The sequence below is a fragment of the Diaporthe amygdali genome (assembly GCF_026229845.1).
Source record: "Diaporthe amygdali strain CAA958 chromosome Unknown NODE_39_length_394161_cov_64_078529, whole genome shotgun sequence".
Taxonomy (NCBI): domain Eukaryota; kingdom Fungi; phylum Ascomycota; class Sordariomycetes; order Diaporthales; family Diaporthaceae; genus Diaporthe; species Diaporthe amygdali.
In genome coordinates this window covers 119012-139610 of record NW_026517059.1, presented here as the reverse complement: position 1 = coordinate 139610, position 20599 = coordinate 119012, and the positions used below count along the sequence as shown (strand labels likewise).

Genomic DNA, 20599 nt, shown 5'->3' with positions numbered 1-20599 from the left:
CCTTTTCAGAAAACGGCGTAATCCCCGTCCAGAAGCATTGCATTTGCTAGAAGCGTTGGCCTTGTTTCATCAGAAATATTGCTCTTGCCAGAGGTATGATCTTCGCCAGAAGCACTGTCCTCGCCTCGCCAGAAACGTTGCCGTTCCCAGAAATCCTACCCTCGTCAGAAACATCGCCCTCGCCAAGAAGGATCCTCGTTGAAATCTTTATATAGTACTCAAAGATTATTTCATTTGATACCGCCTTCTGCAAGCCTTTTCGGTTCATTTTTCGTTACATTCTCCCTGGTATATTGCGTCCAAGCCCCCCCAGGCTGACAATTGAGTTACGAACCGCCACCCTCCCCCAGGCTAGGTTTTAAATAGCTAGGACGAATTAGACATTTCCTCAGAGCTTGCGGAGAGTCGTGGAAGTCCAATTTGTACGTAGTGAGGCCGCCTGTTTTATATACAGATGAGGAGATATTATTCCCTGGCAGTTCTCCCTTCATCATAGGCCCTCGCACTCTCAACAGGATGTTCCAATGATCTTTGTACGTCGTCGAATATGCCGCTCTTGAATCATGGATACAAGAACGAGTCGTGGTTCCACAGTAGACTTCTCAGCTTCCAGTCATCCGGAAGAGAGCGTTGAGTCTGAAGGAATTCCTTCTGCTCGACCTTGTGGTCATGCGGGAACTCGTAGCGACCGAGGTCGCCGAGACATTTGACCTCCGTGTCTTCGAAATTAGGAACTGTCTCGTACAGCAAGGCCATCATGGAATATGCAAGGTAGATAAACGTGAGCATATGTTCTAGTAAGGCAGGAAGCCTGTGCCGTAACAATTCAAGGAACGAATGTATGCCGTGGCGCCACATCCTCGCTGGCATGGCATCCTTCGACGCGAGGTTTTAAGAGATAGGCTCGATGATGAGTGTTGTGGCGCCAGGAAGAAGTCATGTCGTGCATGTAAGGTCCGATGCAGTGCGATGAGCCTTTCCCTTAGTGATGGGTGGTGTGACGCCAAAAAGAAATCGTGGTGTTCATATAATGAGGGCCGATGGCGTAACAATTCAAGGAATGAATGTATACCATGACGCCACATCCTCGCTGGCATGGCATACTTTGGCGTTGGTTTTCTCAGAGCCGGAGTTGGTGATAAATATTATAATGCCAGAAAGAAGTCATGATGCTCATGTAATAAAGTCGGATGCAATACTGTGAGCACTGCGCGTGGTGATGAGCGTTGTGGCGCTAGAAAGAACTCATGGTGCTCATGTAATAAAGCCCGATGCACTATTATGAGTGGTTGCCTTGGTTCGTCATCGAGTTTGGGTTCCGTTGTATCCTGGGCGTTCTGTGAGCTGTCGACTTCGATGCAATTGGACTCGACCCTGTATCATTGAGAGCAAGTTAGAAGAACACTACGACTGAAGAGTCGCGGAACAAGATCGATATTGACGCACATGACCAGGCCTGCATGGATCCCTTCAACTTCGGCAACTAATTGCTCCTGGCTAATTGCTCCTGGGATATAGGGCGTGTTTCCGGCCGCCTTCTGAATTTTGTTCTGTTGGTGGAATTTGGGAGCCAACCGGGTTTTGAGGGCCATTAATGTCGGGTGTCGGCTGGGGACTATCTCAGTCCACGTTGGGCTATCAGTGGAGGATTTCCTTCGTTCCACAGTCCGCCCTTGATGCGCTTTGAGAGAAAAATGTCCTCAGCGGTGGGCAGCTTCACTCGGATGGGCGACTCCCAGAGGAGGACGCCCGTGGCTGATGCCATGGCATTCCGTTATGCCACATCTTCAGTGTCATCGACTAGGGATGAAATGGACGGAGGCGCCTTGCTCACAGCGCCTTCATTGGTTCCTATGGATGTAATGAACACTTAGAAAGGAGGAAGGTCTCTTTTAGAAGCAGAATTCCAGATTGCCAAAGTCTTTGGAGGGACTAGGAGAATTTTGGGCTTCTGGGTATGGATCACATAGAAAACTTGGAAACTCACTGTCTTGGTATGACTGACGCCGTGAATGATTTATCTTCCCCTGAGCAAGTACGTTCTCCGTGGCAGGAACATGTAAGCCCAGACTAAGAGTAAAGTAAAAATATCCACATTCTGCGTCCGTTATGGACATTGGTCAACAATGAGGAAAGCAAAGGAAGAGAAGCAGCCAAGAGGGCAAGAAACACAATGGATTGCCAGACGTCAAGGGGCGTCAGTCGAAAGCTCGAACGGCTGGAATGTCGGTCTGTGAAATGATCTGGCTACGCAGCACATCATGGGGGGTGCTGTTTGATGAGGAGGTGAGCTCGGGGCCGCTAGAGACTGATTGGGCGGTACTGTGTAACGTCCTTGGACATGATCATTGGAGGCATCCTGGCTCTAGCTAATACAATGACGGCAAATTACGGTCTTGAGGCCTTATCTTGGTGAACATCATGGAATCTGGTTGGTCGTCCACCCCGCCTGCGGCTGAGGAACTTGTCCCATTGCATACCACACCGAGTCCAAGAAAGCCATACACTGTGCACACGTGTACTCCAGAGAGGTCGCTCTGACTGACCCCTGCTTGATTCCCCGGTTCCAAGTTGGCACAAGGCAGTCCGCCAGGCATACTCGGCTCAACTCCTAGAAGCCCTACTAAAGTTTCCCAAATACCTACAGGAGCTTGATTGTTGACGGTTCCTCAACAGCGGAATTCATCAACGTCGAACACTCTTCAGACTTTAACCTTGCATTTCTCTGAGGGTAATTTGCTTATCATCTTGCCATCGATCTCTGCATGATGAAGATGACATGATGGCGATGCTGCCCGAGCTGTCATTACTTACACCAAAGGAGCGTGACCACGATATCAACATCATCCAGACACATGCGGAGACCTTGATGCTCTTCACGACAACTCGGCAAGGACGGAAACGGATGAGAGAAATCAAGGTCTATCTCATCATCTGAGAGACACATTGCGCGTCATGGTAGAAGGCGTAAAGCTTGCCGGCGAGCGAATAGAACAGGTCCTAATGCTGGATGATGAGGGTGAAGAGGACGACGCACGTGTCGCGGAATTGGAGAACGAGAAAGTCTGTAGCCAGATGGTGGACAGGAGGACCCTTCGTAAATATATAACTTTTACACCCTGAGGCTGGTCCCATCAGTCAGGAGCAATTAGTTGCCGAAGTAAAAGGAATCTGTGCAGACCTGGTTATGTACGTCCAATCAGCCGGGAGCAATTAGTTGCTGAAGTAAAAGGAATTTATGCAAGCCTAATCATGTACGCCAGCTTCTGTCTTGTTCCTCATCCGTCCCCGTCGCTATCTCTGCCATTGATCCTCGTACTTTCGTCTCCTTTTTTCCAAAATTTTTCCTAGTAGATGATTACATAACACCACAACGCCGACCAGGAAGAGCCACCATTTTGACAAACTAGGCTGCCGACAGAACACATCTCAGACACGATAATACTCATATTTTTTTCGAATGATATCATTGCTCTCATGTTTCTCGGTAGGACTGAGGAAGCTAGCTATATCTCTAACAAAGATTTCAGGTCTCACTCCTTCCGGTAGCTCTCTATAGAAATCAATTATGTATGGTCTTATTCGACCGGAAACGCCTCTCAACCAACGATCTTATCGGAACAATATTCATTGAAGAGATCGAAGCCGTCATCCAAGGACCGGCCTGTGGCCTCACGCGTAAGTCAGAATTCTAAGTATGGCTTGGCACACCTTGATTCGGCACTCTGGCTCAGCGGCGTTCCTGGAGCCGGCAAGACCGTTATCGAAGAGGCCCTGAAGAAGATCTACAGTCTGTGGGTCCCTGCCGCCACTGCTGCTGCCACTGCGAATATGCACGAATTATTGTGCGCTATCTCTCGGGCAAGAAATAAGCTTCTGTCTACATCCGGCGATCGTGATTGCGTACCTTCGAGCCAAGCAGTTGTGCCTCTGTTCGCGATGTACGCCGTAGCTCCTGGCAAACCACTTGAAGACGATAATATCGGATGATGAGCTTCCAAGAGACTCTGGTAGCCCCTGCGCCGTCTAGAATGGCATTGCACAATATATACAATAGCCATGAGCTTTCCCAAATACCGATGACCTTTAGACTACTGATTCGGTGGGTAGAGTGTTGGTAAAAGTCAAATCAAATTCAATTCGCTGTCTACCATTTGCGCCCCTTCAATTGATTGTCTGATCGTCTCCTTCTCCGCGCCCGTAAGCTCCATCGCGGTTCCATGTTTCATGCAAGACATATCTGGCTTGTTTGCCCCCTTCTCCCAGTCGGCATCCATCATCCAATGCGTCGGTACTTCGAATTCCCGCTTGTTGGTGATCTTGTTCTTTAGAAGCCCCCCGTTGAACCAGAGGAGGTTGTCGGACTCGTCAACGTGAGAGATGACAAAACTGCAGACTTTTTCGGGCGGCTCTGAAGGCGTGGTGGTATTTCCCGTCGTTTTCAGCTGCGCGCGGCTCCGGCCCCACCCCACAATGCCGCCATAATGTTTCTCGAATGCATAAGTCGCGTTGGCCAGTTCAAGCCCAAACCACCACGCCTCCTTGTCGCCATAGGTCATCTTGTACGTCGTCTCCTCTCGTACATCCCTTGTGTTCTGCCAGGCCACGTGGAGCAGGCCGAGTAACACGTCCAGCCGAGACTTGTCGACCACGACCACGCCCGAATCTTGTTCTTCGGCATAAGTCTGGGTCCAGACGAGACTTTTGTTGAGGTTTGGGCCCTCATGGACGACCTGCGAGTGCCACCACTGATGTCGCTCTTTGAAGTCATACTGCCAAAGCAGTCTGTCATGAAAGAACAGAGCGCCGTTATCCTGGTAAGACTTCTGCTTTAGAAGTGCTATCGGGTCCTGGAAAAAGACTGCGTCGGCGTCCAAAAGGATGACCTCGCTGAATTTGCTTGCTAATGCGGCAAAGATTTTGATGGCCCACCCGCCGTATGCTAGCTTCAAAGTGCTGTCGTCGAACACGTCCATCACATCGAGGAAGCTGATTTCGCTGTGCTCAACGTCGCCGCCTTCCGTACCAAAGCTGGCCAGCGATAGCAATGCATCCCGTTTTGCTTTAGGAAGGTCTGCATCCCCAGCGTAGACAACTTGTATCGGAAGTGTCGTCTTGAAGACCTGGCGAAGACTGACGATTAAGTGACAGGCGAAACGGAATGTCTTGCTCCCTGTAGGGATTACAATCCCTCGTGGTTCTGTGAAACTCCGTCTCAGGTCGGCCAGAGGTGTAGTTGAAGCTTGGTCCTTCACAAGGAATGGAAATGTGGAGGCAATGACAGCCTCAACGCTTTCAACCACCCGATCCGTCGGTTGCCCCGGAGTAGCTTCCTCGCTCAACTCTATCCATCTTCGCAGAACCTGTACTCTGCCACCGAGCTCTCCAAACCGATTCGTGTAAGGCTTTTGCAACGGGTAATCGATAAAATGCTGAGCCGAGAGCTCGATGAGGCCAGCCTCTGTATCAGAAATATGTACTGAATCAACCGGAATGGAAGGAGGTGGTCGGCGATCGACGTCCGGCCGGTCGGTAAGGAGCGGTCGGGTAGTGGAGACGCCAAGACCGTGGATGGAGCTGAACGACGTCCAGAAGATCGACAGCACTATAATACTGAGGACGTACTGCGCTAGCAATGCTGTTTTTGAGAAACGGACAGCCTTGAACAACATGGCTCGATTTCGAAATACATCGGCAGCGAAGGCGACGGTAAAGAAAGAGATCGTGTTTCTGCCATCTTTCTCTCTCTTTCTCTCCCTTTTTGCTCTCGTTTGGCGAGGTGACAGAAACTTAAAAGAGACTCGAAACAGCCGCGTCTTCGGTCGAGTCAGCTGGCTGACGACGCATGCCGGCTACTTGCGCCTCCCGGTCCCAGGCGCCCCCCACTGACCCGAGGCCAGAATTAGTACTGATAGGGGTGCTTGACTACGGCACCTGGGTGACTCGGTTCTTTTTGGCCGATAAGGACCCGCTCATATGTATTTCCAGCGTGGGGCGAAGCTCAAGGAAACGCGCCATACTCGTCACCCACATGGAAGCACGGTCATGGCGCCTCGATGTTCCCTGCCATACCACGAGGTGTCTGGCGCCATCCAAGTTCATCTTTTTATACTCAATTCGCTCCCACCATCGCGTCAATCATTTCGATAATGCCTTGCCTTCCGAGGTTCCATCCATAGATAGATTCACCGAGAGCCTACTCCATCCAAGCTTTTCTTAGCATGGCTCGGCCCGCCCGTTCTGATGTGCTCACATTCGCTACCATGTGGCAGAAGAGAATCTTTCAGGGGGCTGGCTAATGCATGTATGGGCTATTGTTGCCGTTCCTGCTTATGCAATGGATCATATGCTCTGTCTGCTTCCCTTTGCTGTCTTTCCCGGATAGGCCGGCACGCTGTCTGTCAGCCTCCCCGAGCCGATAGAGAGCTTGGACGCGAATGCCGAACGGTACAAACCTTAATGTCAGAAGTTTGACTGCCTTCAATGCTACTTCTCATCAATCGCTAAATTACGGAACAGGAAGCGGAGCAGATACGTACCTTAGCCTAGTGTACTCAATGTACCGCAAGCCACAACAGTGCTGATTCATGAATTGGCGAGGGTGAGAGATCTACGTAGGCTCAGCCACATGAACGATAACCTTAGCAGAAGGCATAATTGCAAGAAAAGGGGTTGGCGGTCCGAGGATCACGCCACGCCGCCAGCACTGATGTTCACATCTCTCGTTCGCTGAAGAGACGTATCTTGCTTTGTAGACTTCGTCAAGGACAAATTGAGGCCAACTGCAATACTACTCCTTTTTCAGGAGTACTAGTAGTAAATAGTGGTCGTCACTGTAGGCACTCCTCACTCAAGTCAATCTACGCAGTCTGATTTGACATCGGCAACGAGGCAAGAAGGCTACCCTAGTCATCGCCACCTTCACCCTAGACAATGGGACATACAGTGGTGCTAACCACATAGGCACGCTCATCATCAATCTCATCATCCAAGGCATCAGCACGACTAATATTAACATATTGATTAACTTTTTAAAAAGTTTATTCAAGTCTATAAAGGCTGTGATAAGTGGAGAGTCGCAGGTGTAATGAAGCGAGCGAGGCCTGATAAACTGCAGGACAAGGACGACTATTTGAATGTGGCGGCCTGTATGGTGCGCGTTAGCTGCGGTTGTTTGCTTACGAACCGACAATGTGTTGAAATGTTTGACCCTGACCCCAAGCGGGGTCAATTCTATCCTGATCATCCAAAACTTTCGTCAGCGACGTTGCAGTAAGTTGAACCCAATCTCGACCATTTTGAACAGCGCGATGGCCTCCAATGCCGACCCGGAAATTATTCTTTACGACTTAGCTTGTATCAAGAATGCCTGCTTCTCCCCCGTTGTCTGGCGCATCCGCCTGATGCTCAACTACAAGCAAGTCCCTTATAGGACGGTCTTTCTGGAGTTCCCGGACATTGAGCCCACGCTCAAGGGACTGTGAGCTTAGCCGTGCGCGTGATTTGTTTTTATCCAAAGAGTCGTCTTCTCATCCAGATTCCATTTCCGAATATCCATTTCAATGAATAGAAGCCCTTGGATCGCACGTCGTAATTGCTGACAATTGTATGGGCAGCGGCCTCGTCCCAGGTGACGGGGCCAAGGACAAATACACGGTCCCGGCCATCCACCATGTGCCGACCGACAAATACATCATGGACTCGGCGCCCATCTCCCGCTTCCTTGAGACAACGTACCCGGACCCTCCGGTCCCACTGGAGTCTGAGCTCGGCCGGGAAATCGAGGCGCGCGCCCGCGCCATCGTCGGCGCCACTATGTGGAGGTCGTTGACGCCACGCGAGATCAGGATCCTGGCCCCGCGCGCAGCCGAGTACTTCCGGCGCACGCGCGAGGCCGCGATTGGAAAGAAGCTTGAGGACTTGCTAGACCCGGACGCCGAGGAACAGTCGTGGGCGGCAGTGAACGAGATCATCGACGACGTGGGCAAGCTGATGCGGACAAATGCGGCTGAGGGCCCGTTTGTGTTGGGTGCACGGCCGAGCTATACCGATTTCTTCGTCGCGGGCGCGCTCCAGAGTGCGAGGATGATCGATGAGGGAGTGTTTGACAGGCTGGTGAAGTATCCTGGGTATTCCGATATTTACTCGGCGTGTCTGCCTTATATGGCAAGGAATGATTAAGCGGCTGGCTTATCGGTGCTGGCTTGGGTCGTCACTGATCCAATAGAAACCATTCATATCAGTATCTCCAGCTTTTTATGAATTTACAAGCTCATACCACCTCCAGGCAACAGAGGACTACACGTGACGTGGTGTTGTAACCAATGCACAAGTGGGGACAGCTGCCTAACAATAGCGAGCCTACTCCGTGACAACACATTTCTCTATTTAAGTTCTCCTCATAAACACTTTATTCCCTCTCACGCAGCTTGTATCATCCGCGAAGCATCTAGCTAAGATGGGCCAGTACTGGAAACTTGTTAATATCGACAGACAGGAGGAACTCCTCAACAATGGTGGTGGACGTAAGTTGGTTGAAATACTAGGGGGCGGGTCGCTGGAGCAGTTGGTTGAGCTCATACGAAATCCGAAATGGATTCCTTTCAGAAGCTCCATAAGCCATCTTCATGCGTCCAAATCGAACAGGTAGGTTGTGTCTCGTGGGATAGAAACTCAGTATCGTTGACGCAATTCCGTGCTACAGCACCGGGTCTTCACTACTCGGACTTCCACAGGAGGTCATCGACATGATCGTCTCCAACCTGTCCGCAGGCTCGCCTGAAAGCGCAATCCACCTTTCATTGACATGTGTCTATTTCTTTCGACTCCTTGGCCCAGTCATCCAGAGCATCTTGGCAGAGGACACCGCACCGTGGGCAGGCGACCGCCTGATATTTGTTGGCGATTATGCTGATGGCCTCAACATTGAAGGCATCTGCACGAGCGAAGAGATTCATCAATTCGAGGAAAACAAGGAGGAATACGACAACAATCCGCTGTACTATTTGGCTAAAGACAGGGTTATGTGTACAATGGACGAATGCGTCAAGGACGAAATCGACCCTGACGATGATTTGCGCCAGGCGGGGACTTTGGAGCAGCGCGTTAGAGAAAGGCTTAAGCGTGAGGACTTACAGCTGTTTCACCGGCTCGCGGCTATTGCAAAGAGAAAACAGCTGAGTGCCAACCACTACAAGAACGCCCCGGTCCTTCGGATCCTCACTGCCAAAAAGTACGTCCGTGACGACGCTATCGCCCAGTCGGACTACGCCTACAGCCTGGGGGAGGTTGTCGCCGTCTTGACACAGTGGACGGGAGATGCTTCGGGCACGATGGATCTGGACCGTGTCGGCGAATGGGCAGGCCAGCGCTTCGACATTGCGACCATTGCGGATGTTTCGGAGGAGTGGACTGACATCAGCCACGTGGCAGTCGAGAACTTGAGGAAAGGGTTAAGTGACTGGGAAAAGAAGGATGGCAAACGGGCTTGATCGGATGCACCAGAGATGATCTTCCATTGAAAAAGGAGTCGACCGATCAAAAATGCCAAGTACACGGTTGTAAATGTTGCTAAATGCAAGTATGAGGGAGAGAGGGAGAAAGAAAGAAAGAGAGAAACGACGCAGACCCGAATTGGCGTCCGCTTCACTTCAACGACTGAAATCGCTCCACCTCGCGCGCGTCGCCCTCGGCTGCGTATTTGACGGTCCACTCCCACAGATCCTCCTGCTTGCTCTCGACGTAGCTGTCATTGCTCGATTTGATCTCTTTCAACCCCTCAAAGTACTTACCCGTGACGCCCTCGACGTCGGGCGACACGGCCAGGCGGGCCAGCGCCGCGGCCGACTCCGCCGGGGTGTGCACGTTGGGGCTGAGGACGATACGGAGAAGGCGTAGGAGATGGGGTAGGACCGAGTTCCAGAGCCAGCGCTCGATGCCGTTGCCCTCGCGTGCCAGACCTGTGCCGGGCATAAGGCCCGGGTCCATGGCGTTGACAGTGATGCGGCGCTCCGGCGCCCGCTCGGCCAGATGCCGGGCCAGCGCGTACGTCCACAACACGTTGCAGAGCTTGGTTGTCGAGTAGCGCTTGCGGCCGGGTATCTCCGACTTGGACTTGGGTGGGTAGGCTAGCTCCTCAGCCGTGTTGTACTCGGCATCGGGCAGGCCGGACTTTTGCGCGGGATCGTGCGTGCCGCTCGACGTGAGGACGACGCGGGCGCCCGTGGCGAGATGGGGACAGAGGAGGTGGAACAGAATGGCGTGGCCGACGTGCGAGATGGCGAACGTCTTCTCCATGCCTTCGTCCGTCAGTTGGAGGGTCGTGGGGAACTGCAGCGCTGCGTTCATCACCAGCGCCTGGATCTGGGGCTTCGTCTTGTCGGCGACCCAATTATTGGCGAAGCGCCGCACGTTGGCCGGGTTTCCCAGGTCCAGGGCCATGAAGATGGTGTTAGATTGGCTCAGGGCTTTGTTGATGGCGTCGGCAGCATGGTTCTTGTCGGACCGCGAGGCGATCACGACTAGATACTCAGGATGATCTTTGGCAATTTTCAGGGCTGCGTGGTAGCCCATGCCACTGGTTCCGCCCGTGATGATGACGGAGTTCTTATAGGCCATTTTGGATGAAGCAGAAGCAACAAGGAACTCAAGTAAGTCGTAGGACAAGATGCGGGTTGGCGGGCAAGGGGAAGGATAGAGAAGAACCGTCTACTACCTGTGCTGTGTCGTCTGAATAAACGAGTCTAGATCTACTTTACGCGCCGCACATGTGCCATCGGACTGCGTGCTGTTACTTGTATGCGGTACGTGGCATTGGATCAGGCAGGCTAGCAACGCGGCATCAGGCAGGCTGGCAACGCGGCAACATCATCCAACGCCAAGAGATGCTGACCGAAAACAACGAGGGCTGGTCCAGCATTGGCTGGCGTGAGATGCACCTTCGACAGATTCGTACAAAGTACATGCAACCCCCCCCCCCCCCCACAAACTGGCCCCGGTTAAAATGAGAGACGGGAATAAGATATCGATGTGGCTAGGTAGGTACTTACTTCCTTCTTTTTACATCTTAAACTCTAGCAGTGAGACTATCTCTTAGGGTACTTAAGGCACCCGGCGAGTCTAGCGTTTCAAGCAACGTGATGGATATACTTCTCCTCCATCCCGCGGGATGCCCCTTCCTATGGCACTGATTATACAAAGGTACAACGTGGGCTAGTTAATTTGTGTTGTTGTCTATTTCATATACCTGAATTTGATCACTATTCTTAATGTAATAATAGAGATAAGGTGTATGGCCAGCCGCTCGAATATCATCATTTCACAAACCTGCTCTCAAGCGGGATGACAATACCGTGGCTGAGCAAAACGAGAAAGGCCGTCGAGAGCCTTCCACGCGGGTTTAAAAGTATTTCTAGCAGCGGAGCATCATTGAAGAGATGGTAGCATCGTTTTACTAGCCTTTAAGGGGCTGGCACCCAACTGGCAGGAGAAAGTGGACTATTGGACGGTGTTGTGGCTACGGCGGCAGGTCACACTAGCATGGTGTTGCACCAGTACCATTTTGCCTCGATAGAGCTTGGACCAGAACATCGAGCCCATCAAAACAGGAATCGATATTGACAGCATGGATGATTACCTTGGGGAACCTAATCTCACTTTGACGAATGCAGAGAGCAAGGGGATCACTTGGGCTAGCTCAACTCCTTTCTCCGGCGTGGTTTCGAGGACCCCAGGTTGACTATGATTTGACTGGTTTCGTGGCCGGATGACAAGCATGGCAGAAGCTGGGAAAAAAAAATGCACAGTCACATCGCGACCGCAACGAATTACACCGACTCCGGGTCGCTGTGCAAGCTTGCCCAGCACGTCGCCTGGATGCGTTCATAAGTGACGCTGAAGTGGCAAATCCTTCTACAGGTGGCAATAAGAAATCCGATCGTGAAGGAGAAACGCATGCGTCGTCCGCCAACTTATGTAGGACCAGTACATGATATTCATGTTCATAGGGAATCAGCTCATTGCGTCACAGCACTGCGGTACATTGTTTGCTTTTATTCATCTTTGTTTCATATTTCTCTTCGTCATTTCTAAGCAGAGTGTATGGCGCCTTTTTCCGTGGCTGCTCATATAACATGTACTGATTGTTCTGACCTGTCTCTCTTCCTGCCCAAAAGCATCTATCTAGGGGTGCTACCCTTGACATCTAGCTTCCCAATAACTTTCGGTCCAGGTGCAAATTTCTCTACCGAAATGTTCGCTTTGGCAAAGCCTGCGAGAACCTCTCTATGTGCGGACGTGGCTCGGGCATTTCGAGCTCACATCTCCATGGGACGGAGACTCTGTCACGAGGTCCGTGCTCTACCCTGTTTGGAGCATCGTATAACTAGGTATACCTTCAGTGTTCGGAGCCTCGAAATTGATCATTCCGTCGTCTGTAGTTTCAGACGAAATCCCCAACCATCTGATCTTCTTCACACATTATCTCTGGATATTTTGGGGAAATGTCTACCACAGCAACTTTGAACAGGACGGATGGTGCTACAAGCCAGTCGAAGATGGACATGCCTAAGACCAGCGACTTACTACCTTACGAGGTCAGCGGCCGGAGCGCAGGCCCTATACAGTCTCGTAGAAAGATCCCGAACAAATGGCTCCAGGGCACACAAAATGCGGAAGTTACTAGGCCCCCACTTTCGCTGAAGACTAGCCCAACTGATGTCGCGCGCTCGCCACAATATGCGCATGCTCATGAAAGGCAGCCACATTCAGCCTATACATACAACACGTTTCCCTCCATATCCCCAAAATTTACCAGAGATGTCGAGAGGCGAAACAGCACATGGGCCGTCCCACGACAAGCATACGTTCCCACTTCCATCCCTCGCGACGAAAATGTGCGCTGCAACATCCTCTACGTCAGTAACCTCCCCTCAGAGACCTCAGAGGACGAGCTAGAGGACATCTTCTCAAAGCAGAACGGCTACGTGCGGCTGAGTTTACATGCGAAGGCGAATGGGCCGTCGTGCATTGTTGAGTTCGACGATGTCACGAGCGCGGCGAAGGCGCTCCGGAACCTGTACGGGTGGCCGCTCAAGAACAGCAGGATGGGTGGCATCCGCCTGAGCTTCTCCAAAGACCACCTTGGCTCCCAGGCTGCTCAGGTTCCTGCTCCCCGGACTCCGCGGCGCGCTCCGCCGCCGCCGCCTCTGATCTTGCCTGTCCGATCTCCTCCCCATTCGGCTGGCAGGCTTGCACCGACTGCAATTGCTACTAGGGTTGCCGAGCCTGAGCCCCCGAGACCTAGTATTGAGATCGAGTCCGCCAGCAGTCCGAGTATCGAGGAGTCGGTGCCAAGACTGCTAGAATACAAGTCGGCTAAAGAGAGCCCTCCTGCAAAAGCAGCGACAGAGCTTCGTTGTCAACATTTGGCTGATCAGGATCGTGCTCTTGACGACCTGGCTATGTACACTGTCAGAGGACCGGATTACAGAATTGAAACCTTTGATGAATGGCGACTGTGGCTGGAGAGGGCAGTCGAGATGGAGCTTGACTGGTACCCTTTGCCTCCAATAAAGCAACCTGTAAGGCTTTCAGAATGCCAATTGGTGTGGTCGGTGAGTATATTGCAAATCCCTTTGTTTCTGGAGTGATTCAGGGCTGGAGCTGAGCTCGAGACAGTATAACGGACAGCCGATGTCCATCTACCTTGACGAAGACGAAACAGAGCGATGTGGCATGTATCTCGAAGATATCCGCGGAAGACCTCTAATCAGCAAGCCAGACGTTCAATCCGAAAGGCCCGCCATTACTCATGCCAGAAGAGTAACATCAATCGCCCTAGCCTGGAGCAGAATTATGGTCTCGTCTTGGTTAGGTCCCCAAAGCGGTAGTAGTGGTCGGACACATAATGCATCCCATGGCAGCGTCACAGCACAGCGGTTGGAAAGCCACTTTTGCATCGAGAACCATCCATCGTTGACTCAACAAACTACGCTTCTGAAGCTTGGGTGTCTGGAGCACATGCAGGATGACTTTGAGTTCTTTGTCCAGGCTCGACGCATGCTGGGCGAGGCAGAGGGAAGTTGGATACGGCAGATGTTACCATGGTCATACCATCAAGTCAAATTGTCAAGAGTATGTGTTTCCTTGAAGCTTCACCCTCGCGTATTTGTCATTGAAAACTGTAAGAAAGAAAGTAAAAAAAAACACTAAACACTGCACAGTTCCGTTTTCCGTCCAACGGCAGCGACCAGGTGGAAGCAACAGATGTGACCGGCCCGTTAGACCCTAGGGATATTTTGGGTGGATATTGGGGTGGATATGAATTCAAGTTCTCGGGGGATGCAGACATAAACATGCACATGCGAGTATACGCCCACATACTATTGGAGGGGCTTCGGTATCCCGAAATCGGCCGCGGCTCTAGGACTTTGCTCGATGGCATTCCGAAACTTAGGAAACCCATCGCCTTCGAGAAAGAAACGATGATCTACGGTTGGGGCTTCTATGTCAGACAAAGTCTATCTATACCGAAGATCCTAGCCTGGGCTGTGACCATAATGGTCCTAGGCTTCACATTTCTCCCCTTTTTTGCGCCACTCTCATTTAGTGCAGCTGTTTTTATATTGTTTATATTGTTTCTTGGAAGCCATACGGAGTTAAGGCTATAGAGACTAGAGAATTAGAGCTTGAGATTCGCTAGTATGACCTGGCAGAATATTTACGATGCAACCGGCTCCATTAGCCCAGTCCTGACCGACATGGAGGCACCAGTGGAAAACAGCACCTGCAAGAAACGAGACGAGTCGATAATTACGCATCGGAGGAGAAGGAACCTTCAGTTATAGAGAGGATGACTAGACCATCACGTATATCCGTAAGCTTATTTGGGCATTATTTGTTATTGCTCTGAGTTTGGTAGACTAGCGGTAGCTTTTCGCGAGGCTACATATATCATAGTCCCTATTTGTCTTTTGATCTCCCTAAATCCTCAAGCTTCAACTATTTCCAATTGTGCAGTTCTAGTTTAACACTGGACTGAGGGCCCGCACAGGTTGGAGCAGTAACCTTTGATATCGCCACAACCGCCTCTCGACTCGCATGTCCCAACACAGGCTATCCCGGCTCGTCAGCTTATATTCGTGTACAATAGGCTTCGACGAAGTTTAATCGCATCGGCGAGACTACAACTGAGAAGTCATGCTAGTTTAATACGTACTGGCGCAGCACTCTTGGTTGTTGCTCTGGGCGACAGCCTGGGCAACGAACAGAGCCATGACGGCTGTAGTAAGAGCGGAGACGTTGAAGCGCATGTTGATACTAATGCCCGTGTGTTAGGTTTAAGAATTGGGGATGGAGATATAAAGTTCAGGTAAAATTGGTCGCTTTGAAAACGAATCGAATCAATCCCCTACAGCATAGGCAACTCAAGGCGGGCGTACCATTTATATAATTACAAGTCGTACGTGGAATGCTCATCCAAGCCAGCCTTGTTTAATCCCCAAGGAGCTTTCTGCGTAAGATCAAGAGTCAGTAAATTGGGCCTGCAATCAACAGGTATAAGTTGAGCGATTCAGCGAGCGGTGCTTAAAACATAACTTCCACCAAAGAGCTGCGCCTACATAAGACTCCTTACAAGAGACACGAATCACGCGTACCCACTAATTTGGAACACTTCATTTGGCATATTAACGTATATCATACCGCAACTTGAGAGACTTTGAACCTAAATACCCATCCAACCCACATGGCCAAGTAGCCAAGCCCACTAAGATTAATTCAGGTGGGACGATGTACTAAGGACCTATGTCCCGTAAGATGCAGGTGCTAGGCTCGATGGACCCATTTTGTAACTGATTGGGTCCCATCGGAGCTGTGAAGCCGCTGAAAAGCTGCCTGGTATTTCAGAGGACTGGCTCTTCCAGGTGTACTCGGTTGGTAGGTCGTCTGGTAGCAAATCACTTCTCGGACGTGTCGGACACGGATCAATCTCGTTCGTAATTCGTGTGTGGCCTAGTAACCATTCTTTGAGCTGTGTAGCCGCGAAGACTAGTAGACTACACGCTTGAGCACTTTTCTAGGTCAATAGTTTTGCCAATCCACTATCTGCTCTACGGACTTTTCATCATCATCAACTCTATCGACCAGCGCCCTCCACTTCATTATCTCATGATGAAGCTGGTGAAAGATGTGCAGGGTTAGGGTAATGTTTTGCCACTTGGAGATGGTCAGCTGCCGAGGTCGGGATCCTAATGGGCTCTCAGCTGAGCGTGACCTGACCATACATACACCTCGTGTTTAGGCGCGTACAGTACACTTACAGGATGTTATTATCCCGGTCTCCAAGGAATGTGTTCCTGTTTCCAAGGTCGAAAACAATAGCTTGCAGCTTCGCCAGTTCCGCAAAGACATCTTTCAGGATGACACATGAGCAGGGAAAGGCCAGCGATCCCGCGCGACAAACATCAGACTGGTCCGCGAACCAGTACCTCAAGTTTGGCAATGAGCGCACACGCGCCGTACGGGAGCTCGTCGCGCAGATTCCACTCTCCGCCCCATCAAGGATCCTCGATGTGGGATGTGGGCCTGGCAATTCCACCGCGGTGCTGGCAGCCCGCTTCCCTGATGCGAACATCTCGGGCATGGACTCGTCCCCAGACATGCTGGACAAGGCACGCAAGGCCATGCCCGGTGTTGACTTTGTCCAGGGTGACTTGAAGACATATGAGCCCGAGGCAGGCGTCGACCTGCTGTTCGCAAATGCCGTCTTCCACTGGCTACGACTCGAGGACCGAATCCCCACCATTCTCCGCCTGCTCGAGACCCAGAAATCGGGTGGTGTGTTCGCATTTCAGATGCCTGACAACTACGAGGAGCCCACCCACAGGGCAATGAGGGAGACGGCCCTGCTGGACGGGCCGTGGTCTAAGTACTTCCAGGCGCTGCCAGCCGAGCAGCGGCCCGACTTTGACCCCGTCGAGACGCCCGTCGACTATTACAACGCGCTGATACCACTTTGCGAGAAGGTGGATATATGGCACACTTTGTATCAGCACCCATTGGACTCACCACGCTCGATCGTTGAGTGGGTTAAAGGTAGTGGGCTTCAGCCTTTTCTCAACGCGCTGCCGGACCAAGAGGTACGTGAGCAGTACCTCAAGGCTTACGAGGAGAGAATCGCAGAGCTGCATCCGAGGCTCGTCGATGGCAAGGTCTTGCTCAGGTATCCGAGGATTTTTGTGGTCGCAACGAGGAAGTGAATGTGGGGATTCGATGGCTATGTAAAGATCTTGGCCTCTTGGGTGTTGCCGTTGCATTGCATATGTAAGCGGGCCTTTGAGCTCGCACATCTCAATGGGTCGATAGGTATCAAATGTAACTATAAAGCAGTCTAGAGGATCAGGACGGCCGAGATGCGACGTGAGTCTGTGGAAGATGCAGATCAGTGCGATCAGGTGTAACCCGTGGTGAGACAGGGCTAAGCAGAAAATAAATAAAAAGGTACGGTTGTGAATGAAATGCAAGCATTAGCACCGAGGCTAACGTGGCCATACAGGCACCTCTAATCAGATAATCTGAGAACATCAATGGTTTCGATATATTGGATGTGATTCATTGCAGAACACAATCCTCATTCAGTTGCACGTGGGAAAACTGGCACGAACAGACGAGTGACTGAAGGTTCGAGGAGTTGTATTTTTTATGAAGCATTGATATATTTGCGCTTGAGTGACCTGTATGAATAATAAGGTCTTATTCGAGTCTTTCGCAATGCTCGCAGCCATGCTTACCGGGCAGTGGTAGAGAAGTTACAGTAACGGTCCGTACCGTACGAAGCACATTCGCCCTTCGAGGCAAGGATTTGCCAGTCCCTTCGTTGACCCATAAAATCAAAGCTTATTTATCAGCCCATGGTCTCCCGCTTTCAAGCCTCGATTTGAGTCGCTAGTCAATCTTGGGAGGCAAATGGATACCCAGTCTTGCCGTCGAGACTGATGATTTTCGGAAGAGTGTTGTGCTGAGTTTATGGCAATTTTTGCAAAAATATCAGCTCGCAACACAATGATCAAGCATGGGCGGAGAGATAAATATTGATATCGATGTTCTCTCCAGGAACTTCCCACATCGTCAAATTTCATTCCTTTCTGTAATGTAATGATGCCGCCCTCATTCTCTCTCAAGCTGACTGTGCAGCCCCCTATTCCCAATGTCCATCGCCGCCTGCAGCTCCCGCTCTCCATCCCTGAGCAGGGCCTTGCTATGTCTCAAATTCTTCTCCTGCCTTCGCTTCTCCTCCTCAACGGCCCTCTCTCGGTCTTGTAGCGCTTTCTCGCGCTTACGACGCATTTCTAGCGCCTTCTGTGTGGCTTCGTCATCCTCTGCTGCTTCTCCATCTTCTGGAGGCGGCGGCAGGGTCTGGATGAGAGCCTCCACCAGGGCGTCGCGAGTCTTGGCGTCGAGCGAAATGTAGCGGATGTCGGTGATGATTTGTGGAGGAAGATGGGTGAGCAGGGTCTTGTTGTTTAGTTGCGATACAGGTGCGGATTTGAGGAGGTTGGCGAGGTCGGTTTTCAGGGTGGCCTGTGGAAGCTTGAGCCGGTTGATGTGTTCTCTGTAAAGCTTCTCTCTGTCCTTGTCTGATAGGGACGAGTCCTTCATCGATTGCTCTTTTTTGTATTTCCTTTTGAACTCAGGCCAGTAAAGCTTCGGCGTCGCCTTCTCGTGCAGTAATGCCAGGTATGGTATCCGCGGATCCTTCTTCTCTTGTCTTGCCCTCTGCTCCCTGAGCTCTTTGATCTTTTCTCGCGACCATTCCTCCCACACTTCTCTCCTGGCTTTGGTGGTGCTGAGCACCGTGTACCGACTGTCATCGATAACTTTGCCCTCCTCAATAAGCTTTTCCCAGGGGCTGTACGGGTTGATGCCGTAGTCGTTTAGGAGATCTTTGAACAATGCCTTGGCGTCCTCCTCAGACAGCTCGATGCCTGCGGCGCCTTCTGGCCATTCTTCCATGTGACCGTCATCGTATTCGCCTGGGTCAAGCCCGTATTCTTGACCCATGGCTTGTAGTTGGAATGCAATATCCGCCTCACTAAACTCCACTGGCCGGTCGTCGTCTTCTGCCGACTCGCCGACCCTCTGCCGTTTGGTAGCATGCTCATCACCGTCCTCGCCGCCTTCTTCTTCGTCATCTGTGACCTCAACTTCCTCGTATTCGGAGCTGTCGTAGTCGTGCTGGCGCTCCTCGGCTGTTTCTTCCACTGCAGCCTTGTTGTCGTCGGCAGTCCGACCATTTGGATCTGTACTTTTTGGTGTATTTTCCGTGCTCGCATCTTGTTTCTCCTTCTCCTTCCCGAAAGATGCCTTGTCTCGTATTCTCGCTCTGTCCAGTTCAAGAATGGCCGGCATCAACTTCTCCGGGATGCGCCAGTAACTCGCATTTTTCACGGGGTTGTAGGCGAAGCGTCGTTGGCACTTCGTGTACACCAGGATCCACGGCTCGCAGCCTGGGATGGCAACCTTAGACCTTGGCTTGTCGGTTGGCTGGGGGCGCGGTCTGTCACCATGCGCACCTCCCCTGCCGCCCCGACCGCCAAAGCCTCCGCGGTGGTTCTGCACGGGCGGCGGCGATTGGTTGTACTGTGACATGAAGGCATTGGCAACGCGCGGGTCGGACAGGTTCATGTTTGGGACGGCATTGTGCTGCATGAAGCTCGCAGAGGGGTCCATCGGCGCCGGCGCAGGCGCTGCGGCGCTCGGGCGCGTGTAGGTCGATGTCTTGGTGGCGGCATTGTAGTAGTAGGTATGGCCGGTGGGAGCCTTGTGTTCAGTCCAGCCTGGAAGTAACGGCGGGGGCGAGTTCGCCGAGGGTTTGTAGGTTGACTTGAGCATCGTGACAGCCTGCAGCCCAAATTTGGGACCGGCGTCGGGGACGTTGTGGATGTGGATGCGATGGTGCTTGTTGACTTGGGCCCGGAAATTCCAAGAACTGCATAGACCCCTGCCCGCCGCCCCACCAACGTTGGGCTTGCTGACATAGCCGACCCTAGCCTAACCCTGAACATGTTGGCAGGTAACGAGGAAGCCTCGCCATGATGTAGATGGTTCCTGTCAGCTCTGAGGCTATACGAGATCAGACGCCATATTTGCCCCTCAAGTGGTCTCTATTTTAAGAATCTGCTGGTTATACTTTACTTTGGGCTATATTGGGCACTTATCAACCCATTCAAAAATGATCAAAGATGACTTTTAGCTATTGCAATTCTCTTTGCAGGTGTGCGAGTTTTCTAAGAGACAATATTACGTTGTTGTAGCTCGCATAGCTTGTTTTCTGAAAACTGAAAAGAGAGAGGGGTCTGACGTCCATTGCGGTGCCCTAATCCATTGTAAGAGCCTGCAGGAAGACAATTCCCGCAGGACAGAACTTGAAGGGGGGTCGTCAACTGGTTTCATCGAGTCTGCAGGCTGCAAGCTGAAGAATAATTACGGAGGGGAAGGACTTCCTGAGTATTGACCGCCAACCTCCTGAGCAAAGAAGTAGCTGATGTGATAACTGGATATGGGTTGTCATGCTCACAGAAACTACAGTCATAGGGAGTGT

General features: G+C 51.5%; 8 protein-coding genes across 8 annotated transcripts; 4 read left to right on the top strand and 4 right to left on the bottom strand.

Annotated features, from left to right (window-relative positions):
* Nucleotides 1-561: 561 nt before the first annotated feature.
* J7T55_000164 (uncharacterized protein) lies at nucleotides 562-789 on the bottom strand (the record flags this gene model as incomplete). The annotated part of the gene is made up of 1 exon (XM_053133774.1): nucleotides 562-789. One exon carries the CDS (start codon nucleotides 787-789, stop codon nucleotides 562-564), a length of 228 nt encoding a protein of 75 aa, XP_052988362.1.
* Nucleotides 790-3672: 2883 nt separating this feature from the next.
* On the bottom strand, nucleotides 3673-5672 carry J7T55_000163 (uncharacterized protein; the record flags this gene model as incomplete). The annotated part of the gene is made up of 3 exons (XM_053133773.1): nucleotides 3673-3823; nucleotides 3908-4026; nucleotides 4152-5672. 3 exons carry the CDS (start codon nucleotides 5670-5672, stop codon nucleotides 3673-3675), a joined length of 1791 nt encoding a protein of 596 aa, XP_052988361.1.
* Nucleotides 5673-7310: 1638 nt separating this feature from the next.
* Nucleotides 7311-8181, top strand: J7T55_000162 (uncharacterized protein; the record flags this gene model as incomplete). Its single annotated transcript, XM_053133772.1, has 2 exons — nucleotides 7311-7480; nucleotides 7617-8181. 2 exons carry the CDS (start codon nucleotides 7311-7313, stop codon nucleotides 8179-8181), a joined length of 735 nt encoding a protein of 244 aa, XP_052988360.1.
* A 277-nt stretch (nucleotides 8182-8458) lies between these two features.
* On the top strand, nucleotides 8459-9491 carry J7T55_0001617 (uncharacterized protein; the record flags this gene model as incomplete). Its single annotated transcript, XM_053133771.1, has 2 exons — nucleotides 8459-8646; nucleotides 8705-9491. 2 exons carry the CDS (start codon nucleotides 8459-8461, stop codon nucleotides 9489-9491), a joined length of 975 nt encoding a protein of 324 aa, XP_052988359.1.
* Nucleotides 9492-9645: 154 nt separating this feature from the next.
* On the bottom strand, nucleotides 9646-10617 carry J7T55_000160 (uncharacterized protein; the record flags this gene model as incomplete). The annotated part of the gene is made up of 1 exon (XM_053133770.1): nucleotides 9646-10617. One exon carries the CDS (start codon nucleotides 10615-10617, stop codon nucleotides 9646-9648), a length of 972 nt encoding a protein of 323 aa, XP_052988358.1.
* Nucleotides 10618-12500: 1883 nt separating this feature from the next.
* Nucleotides 12501-14846, top strand: J7T55_000159 (uncharacterized protein; the record flags this gene model as incomplete). Its single annotated transcript, XM_053133769.1, has 4 exons — nucleotides 12501-13580; nucleotides 13690-14133; nucleotides 14223-14561; nucleotides 14715-14846. The coding sequence occupies 4 exons, from the start codon at nucleotides 12501-12503 to the stop codon at nucleotides 14844-14846; spliced, it is 1995 nt and encodes a 664-aa protein (XP_052988357.1).
* A 1572-nt stretch (nucleotides 14847-16418) lies between these two features.
* On the top strand, nucleotides 16419-17258 carry J7T55_000158 (uncharacterized protein; the record flags this gene model as incomplete). Its single annotated transcript, XM_053133767.1, has 1 exon — nucleotides 16419-17258. The coding sequence occupies one exon, from the start codon at nucleotides 16419-16421 to the stop codon at nucleotides 17256-17258; it is 840 nt and encodes a 279-aa protein (XP_052988356.1).
* A 907-nt stretch (nucleotides 17259-18165) lies between these two features.
* J7T55_000157 (dna replication protein 4) lies at nucleotides 18166-20092 on the bottom strand (the record flags this gene model as incomplete). The annotated part of the gene is made up of 2 exons (XM_053133766.1): nucleotides 18166-19964; nucleotides 20077-20092. 2 exons carry the CDS (start codon nucleotides 20090-20092, stop codon nucleotides 18166-18168), a joined length of 1815 nt encoding a protein of 604 aa, XP_052988355.1.
* Nucleotides 20093-20599: the final 507 nt, after the last annotated feature.